Source organism: Aythya marila, assembly GCF_965140915.1.
Source record: "Aythya marila genome assembly, chromosome: 9".
In the NCBI taxonomy this organism is placed as follows: domain Eukaryota; kingdom Metazoa; phylum Chordata; class Aves; order Anseriformes; family Anatidae; genus Aythya; species Aythya marila.
This window is the reverse complement of record NC_139050.1, coordinates 3,573,488-3,585,035: the sequence shown is the minus strand read 5'-3', so window position 1 is coordinate 3,585,035 and position 11,548 is coordinate 3,573,488. Positions and strand designations below refer to the sequence as shown.

The window sequence follows — 11,548 nt, the reverse complement described above, 5'->3', positions numbered from 1 at the left end:
CCTAAGCCTCCAGAGAAACTGGGGGCAGACCATGTGGACAACCCACTGGACAATCCACCAGGACTGTCTGAAAGGTGGCATGGCAGGCTGGAGTAAGAAGAAAACTTGTAAGACTTGCTTGGGAACTTGTAAAGAAGGATAGGTTTGTACTTTAACACTCAGTGCAGGAGGAAGGGCAGCAGAACTGCAATTTAATAGTACTTATTAGTTATTCTTTTTTATAATAATAAAGTAAGAATTCTGTATTAATGCTAATATATTAATACCATTAATAAATAATATAATTGCAACTCAATACTACTTAGTGATACAATTATGTAGTATTGTGTAGTAATATTGTCTAATAGCAATGTTTTATTAGACAAAACGTCAGTTTTATTGATTAGGCAGGACATCTTAAAAAAGAAATGTTATAGTCCTGATCAGTTATATCTTGAGTATCCAATCTAACGGGAGAAGAGTTGGACTTAAGGAATAACAAGTATGTTATCAATAAAGAAGACAAACTGATCTCCTTTTTAGAAGGCTTTTCTAGAAATTTTTAAACTATTGTTTCCCTAGTGCTTTTGATGATTGTGATGCTAGTCTATGGATAAGAATGTATGGTTACTATCTCAACAATCTCAGAAAATTCTCTTTCCAAAGTAGATGGACACCTTACTAGTATCAATGCTGGAGTGAAACGGGAGGGTGGAAGCGGAGGAATGAGGGTTGATAACCCAATGCCTAATTTTCATATCTTATTGCTTGGCAGAAACTGGGTGGCATGCCTTTCTCCCTTAAAAATAAATAAATAAAAAGAAATCCCAGGCTGTCACTGGACAACAGTAAAAATCAAAAAAAGAAAAAGAAAAAATGGTGACAGTGGGGTAAATGGAGAATTGTTCATTGTTAACCGTTGCTTCTTAATACCCGTCAGTCTAGAAATAAGCGATCCATAAATAAACTACATTTATGGAAAGCAAAAAGTTATCAGCAATACACAAAGAATAGAGGTTATGTCATTCTGAACAGTTTCTGACCATGTCCTTGAGCTCTAACTTAAGAGAAGCTACTTAAAGCTCAGGTTACTCTATAACCACTTGGAGCTGGTAACAGCTCCTTTGTACAGCAGCAGAGCAGGACGTGGCCTGCAGCTGTCACATTCGTTATACAGGGGTCACTGAATGGTACTGGAAATAGCAGCCTTCAGTAGCAGCTCAAACAGTGCACTTAGTGCAATGACATAATCTCTCTGCATGGGTTTCTTCTGAGCAACGAGAGGCCCTGTTAGGACTGTGCGTGTTTTAGCTGAATGTTCAGAAGTAACAGTATTTGGGTGCAGTATGGCACGGGGAGCAAACAAGATGCAACCATGGCTTATGAGGTAGCATCAATGCATTTGGAACAGTATAGAGTCCATTTCTAATGAAATGGTTCAGATGTGTAATGAACAGCCAAAAAGTGATGACAGTGAGAAGAAACTAAACAAAACTAATTTCCATGAATACTTGGCCCATGTGGGCCCTGCCAGTATTACAATCTACAGGTCACAAAGCAGTCATCTGGAAAGTCTGATGTTACTGTGTTGGCCAACCTTTAAATATTAATATAGTCTTTTGGCATAATTAAAGATAGTTACCCAGTTTCTGAGACGATACCATAGTGAAATGAATCTGTCTGGGCTAGGCCCACCTCCCTCTACCGCCACAATGTGCTTATTAAAATAGAGCACAGCAAAGACACAGTTTTGGTAGGTAACATTCAGTTACCTACATTTGACTTTCCTCATTTCACAACCCACACTCTTACCCCTAAAAATACATGTTTCACCCACAGAACCATTACCTCACAGCCTTTTATTTCCTTTTCTTTTTGGCTGAATCTTCTAACCTACTTTAAAAAACAACAAAAAAAAAATTTCCCCAGCACGCTATCTCCGGTTATAGCACCAGGAAGGAGTGCTGAGGTTGTATTGGGCATGATGGAATTTGCCGTGGGGAAACCCAGTGATGATAGTGGAACCCGCCCGCATGTGAATTCCCGTGGCTCCTGCTGCGGCTTTATAAGCAGGTGGAGGAGAGGCAAGCTTGGCAGGACAGGCAGGTGGTGAAAGAGCACTCACTGGAGCACAGCTGCTGCTTAGAGTGAAAATGTCTGCCTTCAGCACAAAGAGCTTGGTCCTGGCTTCTCTGCTTGGGCTCCTGCTGCTGTGCAGTACCTCCCAAGGTGAGTGTGCTCGGGCACTCCGCCCTAGGATGCAGCTCTTGGGCTACTTTGCACTATGCCAGCCACACCAGGGTGTGCATGCTGGCTGCAGGATGATGGAGAAGGGCATTAATTCAGCAAAGTACACTGCCGAATTCTCCTTCTCTTTTGAAGGGGAGCTGAATAGCTGGAGGGGGGCTAGACAGCATGGAAATATGATCCAAATAGATTTTATTAACTTTTTTTTTTCCTTGATTCCAGCACAAAGCAATCAGGACTGCTGTCTGTCTTATACCAAAGCCCGTCTGCCTCGGTGGGCCATTAAGGGTTATACTGAACAGCTCTCCAGCGAAGTCTGCGACATTGATGCGATCATGTAGGTTACTTTTCAGATGATCCTGTTTTTCTGACTGTCATGTATTAACCTTAGGATGCCTATTGGGGCAGGATCAATGATTTGAATGCTAGAAGTGTGATTTTTCTTGTTCTTCCTCTCTCTCTCTCTTTTTTTTTTTCTTCCCAAAAGTCAATTTAACTAATTAAATCGCATATAGTGATAGTATAGAAAATATCCAACCAGTAGTTGATAGAGACTACTAACTCATAGAACAGCTGTACAATCTGTGTAACAGATTTGTTTAGGAATCACCTTTGCATACAAGGATGTGCTTAATCTACAGCTGAGGGTACCTACTCAATACAGGGTGTTTCCTTGCCAAAACTTGTTAACAGATGCACATGAACCACATAACGTGCAAATGAGACTTTTCTGAATTCAGAGATCATAATTTTCCCCCCCAAGTGATCTCTCACCTTAGCATAACAGCAACTGTTTTCTTTAGTCTTATATGTTATTTCTTGCACCTAAAAAAAGTTATTTGTCTCAATAGTTAGAACAAATTTAACATTTCATGGTGCAAGAAATGGCTCCTGAGACTGAAGCTATTACATTTAAGCTTCATTGGGTGGTGGTGGTGGTTGTTGTTATTATTATTATTTTCATGTAGTATTGAAGGGGTTGTGTAGCATCCCATATTGAACTGGCATTTACAAAAGCTGTTGCTCTTCATCATGTAGGGTAACTATGGTGCATGTTTTTCATTAAATTCAGCTTCACAGTATTTACTAGCACAGATTTCTAATGATTATTTACTGATCTCTTTATCATTATTTTCCAGTTTCTACACTTCCAGTGGATTGAAAGCCTGCGTAAACCCTAAGGATGTCTGGGTGAAGAAGCACCTTCTTTTCCTGAGGTAAGAATCTAAAAACTACTAAGTTGATGAAAATGGAGCATGTATAAAAGTTCTTCACTTACATCTCCTGAAGGCAGCTTCTGATGGCAATTCTGAACTGATTTCTCTTTCCATCTCCTGTCAGATGTGCCTATTCCTTTTTAAGAGTCCTCTCAGGGACAGTCATGTCACATGTCCCTTTTTCTACCTGACCTATTCTCTCAGCAGGTGCTATATCTTGGAGAGAGTAACATGTATTTGATCTATGTCTGAGGTGATTATTTGTGTTCTCTTGTTCTTTTCAACAGCCACAAGCTAAAGAAGATGTCAATGTGATATGGTTTCCAGCAGGGAACTAAACGCAGTCGTGGCTGAAGAACCACTAGGTTCAACCTCTTGGTTGAGATCATCGTCTTGTACACTGTTGTGTGCTTACTCGCCACCATCTCTGGCTTCTTTGGAACCGTTGAACTTCTCGTTGATTCATATTGCATCACTGTTTTGCTTGAATTAAGCATTTTGTTAAAGTTTCTATGTTTACTAATGTATTCCTAATATGACATGAGTACTACTTAGTAAAGAGTACCTTAAGCTGTTGTACAGAATATGAATTGTATTAGGTTTATTGCACAGTATTTTTGTGTTGCTCAGCATGTGTAAACCTTTGTAAAGGATATTTATTCTGTTTATTTTGTTACTTCTCTAGCACTTTCTTGTCCCAAAATGTTCCTTTTAACTGTAGTTAGCATTATAATACCTTTCGAACAACTGTTTATGTCTGCTTGTGGAAAAAATGGAAACTGGAGTTGAAAATAAATGTTAAAAACTGCATTCTGTGTGGTATGTTTGTTTTTGTAATTGAAAAAGGTGACTTTCCCTCAAAATAAATTCCTTTGCTCATGAGCCCCAGCTGAAATGACTACTCAAGTGTATTAACCCCTGATAAAGCCAGTGTCCACCTGGTTGTCTGTTTGCCAGGTGGGTAGCTGTGAACTCCATAGGATATAATTCCTCCCGCTTACCCAGATGGCAGCTATATACAAAGCTTTTGCTTAACATGAAGACCTGTTTTTAGCTCAATCTCATTTAATGAGACTTGAGGGAATTTCTCTTACTGGTTTCTCTGTTTGTGCAGGAGAAGTGTTAAACAGATTGTCACAGGGCAAGCTTCTAGCTCATCTGCTGACAAGGCTTATGATTATGGTAAGTGTCTGCCCTCAACTTACTCATCTCTAGAGGAGGAATTTGCAGTTCTTTCCTTCCCTTGATGTGTTTCCTCAGGGTGGCTTTTAGCATAATGAGGTTTTCCTGGTGCAGGATCTCTTGGTGGAGGTCTGCAGCCACTAGTGCAGTACAAATGATACATGATAAAAGTAGTAGGTCTTCATGGAGTAGGTAGGATGTGAGTGCTGGTGAATCAGGAAAGACTACTCGGCTCTGTAGCTGCTATTACATGGCTCGGAGATTTCAGGGATGTGAGCAAGTAGACTGTGTAGGTGTACTCAGTGTCAGCACCAGAATTTTGCAGATAAATCTATGCCTTGGCTTTTGGTACCTTTTAGTCATGGAGATAGAAAAATTAATTAAAATTTAATTTCAAAATTATTTTTAGTGTCCTTGAGAGAGGAGCTGAGAGATGTTTGGGAACATAAGGCTGTTGATTCTGCTTTTAAAACTTGCCAGAACTTATGCAATCTGCTTCTGGTCCTGCAAATCTGGGAACCAGCGATTCTCTGTGGTGAAGGTCTGAAAGTGTGAGATTAATTTGCTTAAGTTTCCAACAGGTGGATTCCATGTCCCTTACATTAAGGATATGAGGTAAGAACCTATCACCCTCCCAGAGAAGTAATTAATCAGCATGTTTCCTTGGAATTCCCAGAACTTCTCAACAGGACTGGGGTAAACCCCAAAGCTCTTGGGTGGGCTCAAGGAGCACGTGGGCTAAATCATGCACCAGCAAAACAGTATGGACACAATGAATGGATTCATGTTCAAGACCACCTTGGGTGTGTAGGGTGTTTTGAAAGAGTAGTGGGATAAGAGGAAAAAAGACTATTTGGTAGCTGCTAACAGAAAGGTAAATGCTGTGTCTGTCACTCATATGGGTGCTGAGGTTGATCTGGGAAGGAGAGAGGACGTGGAGTGGGACTGATAGGAAGATGGCTATGGGCAGCACAATGGTGAAAAACAAGCTGCAGAGAGCTGTGGAGATATTAAGAACCAGTGCTATGTATGAATTTTGTTCAGAAAAGCTTGGAGTCCACGCTGGGGAATTCAAAGCAGAGGAGCAAAATAAAGTGAAGTTTGATGTGAAATTCTGTGGGTGGCTCTTTGTAGTCACAAACTGGGGCCGTGAGTTTCGTATTGCTTCTGTTACTCCCCTTCCATCGAGTCAGCCATGGCTCTCTCTCCACAAAAACCCAGATGCTTTATCCACAGATCTGTTCCGAGTGGAATTTTTTTTTTTAAGTTCCTTTCTTTGTAGTTGTACATGTATAGTTGCATAACCAATCTCACTGAAGGAATAAAAAAAAAAAATCACCTGGAAATTGGTTCATATATTCAATAACACTGACTGATTAGGTTGTTAGGCAACTGGTAGGAAGTTCTATGCAAAAACAGCATGTCCTGTCATGAATTTCTGGGGATGGGAGCAGGCTTTATAAGCGAGCATCTTCAAAACGATTAGGTCGGAAGCATGTTTTTGTAAGTAGCCTTAAATCACCAGTAAAAGTTCTGACAGCTTTGCAAATAGTGACCATTTCTAGGAAGACCTTGAGACAGGCTTCTTTGGTAGGGTTGTTGCATTTGTGTAGTTGTTTATTTTTCCTTTATATCTTCAGTCTCCCAGCTTGTTTGCACTGCTGAACAATCTGAGGTGCAACATTAGACAGTCATTTGTAGATTTTTCCCTCCACTTTATTAAAAAAACAAACAAACATTTTCTCTTGCAAAATGGTAAAAAAAAAAAAAAAAGAATTTTATTAGAGCTTGGAAATAATTTGGAGAAAAAGTGTGAGAGCTTTCCCATAAAAGCCTCAGCACAACTTCATACTGCAGTTCCAGACTTAACTGCTTTTGCTGTGTTGAGACCATGTTTCAGTGATTCCTGTACCTGCTGGAGTATTATTATTGACTCTGTGCATGTGTTTACATTCTGTGGTTTTTCCTTAATTCTCTTTTTTTCCTTTTCTCTCATGCCATTCCAAGTCAGTACATAATGGTATTTTGTTAGTTTGGGATCTTTGTCAGAAAACATTCTCTTCATGTATGGAATCATATTTATTAATTTCCTAATATTTCTTCTCCTACTCCAGCACAAACCAACTGTGACTGCTGCCCTTCTTACACACAGAAGAAAATGCCTCCTAGGGCTCCTGTTATACGGAGCAGTTGTCAGAATAACTGTGAAATTGTAATTACTATAGTGTAAATTATCAGTTTAAAGGAAGTTAGCAGTATTAGCACTATTGGTTAGTACAGTCTGATGCGTGACTGACGGGATCTCTTTCAGTTCTGCACTTGGATCTGTTTTTAGTTAGTGGGAATTTAGTTAAATATTATACTGTCACATCTGCATATGGTCCTGTGAATTTAACTCAGGGAAAAAATACACATAAAAAATGGTGTGCAACAAGGAATTGTTCTTAGTATGCATTTTTATCTTATACTGCACATTACGTATTTAAACAAACAGTGGGTGTTAGTGAAAGGTAGCAAAGCTGCTGATGACAAAAACAACTTAGTATTGCACGGACAGTGATTTTCTAAGGAGTTGTAAGCACTATGCTGACTTCATCTTGCCATTAAAACATAAAACCTGTCATATCTCATGTGTTGGGCAAGTACTAACAAGTTACTTGAAGTTACTTGTTGAATTACTATTCCATTGATTGTAGCCTTTAACCATCAGTTGAAGACACTTTGTTGTTTCTCATCTTTTTTTTTTTTTTTTTTTTTTTTTTCCTCCACCCTCTACACAAAGTGCAGGTCAAAAAGCACTTAAAAGTCCAAAAGAAATGGGTGAAGTCCTTCTCAGCCTGAGCTATGCATGCTTTCGAGTACATTATCTCACTGAAAACTGACCATTACTTCGTGTGCTTAGTGACAGTGATGCTTTTAGCTCTTTTGTAGGAGTGTTGATAATTGGTCAGTTATTTTCAGTTACCAATGCCAGTGAGCCTGTGTGTTAACTGAACTTGACTTCTAAACAGGAATGCATTGTTCAGCTGTAATTTTATTGGGAAGTGAGTCAGGGAACCTGTGAACCTAGAAAGGCTTTAGACTTATGAAACTGTCACTTGATTTTAATGGCATTAACCCAGCTGGATGAACTCCAAAATAAAACAGATGATCATTTGCTGATCACAGCTATGTTATGGCTCTGGCAGAGTTATCCCAAATACTGTGCTATAAGCAACATCCTTTCCTAAAATATAAATCATAAAAGCACTTTTTAGCCTTTGGACTAAAAGCAGTCACCGTGTATGGCAAGTTTACTGATCAATTGTAGTCGTACATATTTACATAAATGCAAAACTAAGTTCTGTCCCTAAGATTTTGTGGTTACACTGTTTTGGTAGTGCATCAGTCCTAACTCTGCTAAAGGTTTTTAAACTGCTGTTTGTTTCTTGTGTGTTATTAATGCAGATAACTTCCAGTCAAAGTTAACCAAGAGTTGCTGGCATTAGATTAAAGTATGGTATACAACAGATATGCTGTGGCTGCTATTACGTATTAGGCATGGTGCTAATTAGACTGTGGCTGCTAATACACATTAGATCATGTAGCTACTGTAAGTCAAGCCAGGCACTTAATAATCTTTTGTCAAAAAGAGGTTCTTCTTACAGCATTATTCAAAGATTATGTGATCCTAAATACACAATTAATGTAATGACAGGTGAAATTTAGAATACTGTATGCTTAAAAAGGAAATATATCACAGGAAATGTAGTATCTAAAATACTATTATTAATTGCTGTTAACAAATTTACAGTAGCATATCCATAATTTTGTTTATATGAATTCAGTTTAACTCCCCAAAATAAAATAACAATTTTGTTTGTAAGCATCCATGTCTACATTTCCATATTCCAGAAATATTGCTACTCGTAACTTTAAATTGAAAACTTTTTTTAAATTATTTTTAATATTCTTTTTGTTGCAAGGAGACAATTGATAGTCTGGATTGAGATCACTTGAAGAAACAGGGATGCTGTATAGAGTGGCCATACAAGGAATTATGCTGGGTATACTTGTATGTATGTGTATACAATGTATGTCCTATATTGGAGGGATTTTTACCTATTGTCACAGCCACACAGCAGTGAGGAAGAGAGGCATTGCAGATGGCAGATTTCCCTAGACTAATAGTGCCATCAAAGGGATGTGAAAATCCAAATAGAAAGCACTACCTTCCTCTCAGAAGAGGTCACTGAAGGAAACGGGAGTTGAACTTGTGTGGCTTCCTATTGTGTAGACTCTTACTTGGGTTCTGCTAAGACTTTCCTTCCCAATTGTTAATATCAGAAAGCTGTCAAAGGAATGTATGAGATGTAATCACTCAGATTCACAAAATAGATCATTAATTTCTACACATATAAATTTACTCATATTTCACTTAGACAAAGAGTTGGGGGTACTATGTTTAGTGAAAGTGTGTACTGAAATGTATGAAACAGAGCACAAACTATTTCTTACTTCTGATTCAACATTTAGGTATGTTAGCGATGCAAGCTGTCTTCTGTGGCCATGAGCCAAGGCAAAACAATTTTATGTGTAGGACAGACTAGAACAATTTAATTTTCAATTTTACATCCTCCCCCTGTGTTTTCTAGATGATAAACAGTAATCAAAACATAGATTGTTCTTGAAAAAACACTGCTTGCAAGGGGGTGAACTCTGTACCAAGAATTCATACAGCAAACACTGAAATGACAGTAGATAACATCATTAGGTATCAAGGAGAGAGGAACATCAGAAATTTGTAAATAGCTCTATACTCATAACTCAGGGAAATAGCAAGGTGCTATGCACTAAACGGTCAGTCTAACTAGAATTGTGTCAGTGGAGATGGGTTCAAGTAATTGGCTCAATTTACAGTGAAATCGTCAATTACAGTGTCAAGATTAAACTAGCAGTTTAATATCCTTGCAGCATCATTGATCAGGTATGAAGCTAGTGAGAAAACTATAAACTAGAAAAGTAGGCAAATGGGAATTTGAGAATGATAGATTCAATGTGGCAGCTAAAATCAGAGCTGCAGAGTGGTCAGTATGGTAAGAACTATTCACTCAAATGTCATAGGATTTCACACACAAATAAGCTTTGTTATATAGCTGAATGTAAGGAATACAAAACAAATCTTAATGTAAAATGTCTTGCAAATGTGAAAAATAATGGTATTTTGGCAGACTGGCTAACTATAGTGATTGCTTTTTTCAGTGTACATTTACTACTGCTGAGTGTTTCAGATTGTTATGACTAGGAATAAATGGTTAATATGTCTTTCAGTGACAATGCATATCAAAGGTGTCTGAGATAACACAAATCTCAGAGATGCTCACTGCATAGCATTGCTCCAAATTGTTACAGGAGTAGGCAAAAATGTTTGGTTAATTTTAAAGTGGGTAGTACCGTATTAATGCCAATTACAATCAATGAATACATGATATGCACATATATGCTTATATATGAATTACATGAAAATGATGGTAAAAAACATACAAAACAAGAAACACAGAGACAATGCAATAGTACTACAGAAATGTGGAAAACATGAGAGTTTATGTGAAATGCTTAATGCATTTTGGAATCATAAAAATTAAATATAAAAGTGCAAATGTGATATTTTGACTTATTTTTTTTTTTTTAAATTAAAAGCAGTGGTGAGATAAACACACTTTGACTTTAATGAAGCTGTGTTTTCTAAAGCAAAGTGTCTTTCCTGACTTATATTCATCAATTCTATTGTAGACTTGGTAGAAATTCTGAGGAAGATTTTTGCTTCCTCCTGACTGAAAGTAGTTTGACTCAACTGTGTGTTAGGTAACTGTAGGAGAAGTGCTCCTCTGTTTTCCTTACTAGGTGCATCCGGATAACTCGCTGGCTTTCATCTTGCAGCTCAGACAATCTGACCACAGAATAGTTGCGTAATTACCTGATGCTGTCAGCTTTGCTGCCTTGACTGACTGGTACAGGACTCTTTTCGACTGCAAAGGTCTTCAGCACCCCACAGTCTGGACTGTGGAAAGAAAGATTAAAGGCATTTCTGAGTTCTTCTCAGAGGGGGGTAAGACAAACACATTTTACTGTGTGTGTGGTTTTTTCCTTTGATTTTTTTTTGTTGCCAGGTCTACCTATCAGTGTGTTAAGATTAAGAGGAAAGAAAGCTCTCCCTTGGGAAGGAAAGGGAAGGGAAGGAAAGGAAAGGAAAGGAAAGGAAAGGAAAGGAAAGGAAAGGAAAGGAAAGGAAAGGAAAGGAAAGGAAAGGAAAGGAAAGGAAAGGAAAGGAAAGGAAAGGAAAGGAAAGGAAAGGAAAGGAAAGGAAAGGAAACTATATTTTAGCTAAGTGAAAATTTGACTGAAGGAAGTAAGAATATATGGAATGAGCCTGACTGCACGTGACATTGTAAGCAGTGTGAGAACAAGTAGATGGACAAAAGAGCACAGAACGGAACTGATGTTCCTTTCTAGTGCTTGCTATTATCTCATTGTAGGTAAACCACATATGTATCTATTCGTGTGAACAGAAACTTGCAACATATTTCCTAGGCAAATAGCAACTCTCTCTCTTTATTTGGTATAATACTAAATTGATGAAAACAGCCAGGCAAAGATGAAAAACAGAATCTTTGGGAAAGAGAGTGTTCTGTTTACAGCATAACATGCTTTCATTCTCCCAGAATGGCTCTTACCTGGCAAACTGAAAACTCCTAGAAAATCATCTTCCACATACAAATATGACAGTTTTAACATTTTCATGGCTCTGGTGCCATGGTTAGCATTGGAAATAACAGAGCAGAAGTGAGAAGGAGTGCTAACATTGCAGAAGGAAGTGTATGAGTATAGAGGTGTGTGTTTCACTAAGAGGAAGCAGGATCCCTATGCCAGAATAGAACAACCTT

At 38.2% G+C, this 11,548-nt stretch overlaps 1 protein-coding gene across 1 annotated transcript; it reads left to right on the top strand.

The window, feature by feature from the left end:
* Window positions 1-1,919: 1,919 nt before the first annotated feature.
* Window positions 1,920-4,230, top strand: CCL20 (C-C motif chemokine ligand 20). The gene is made up of 4 exons (XM_082766794.1): window positions 1,920-2,208; window positions 2,449-2,563; window positions 3,366-3,443; window positions 3,731-4,230. Exons 1-4 carry the CDS (start codon window positions 2,133-2,135, stop codon window positions 3,756-3,758), a joined length of 297 nt encoding a protein of 98 aa, XP_082622920.1. The 5' UTR covers window positions 1,920-2,132; the 3' UTR covers window positions 3,759-4,230.
* Window positions 4,231-11,548: the final 7,318 nt, after the last annotated feature.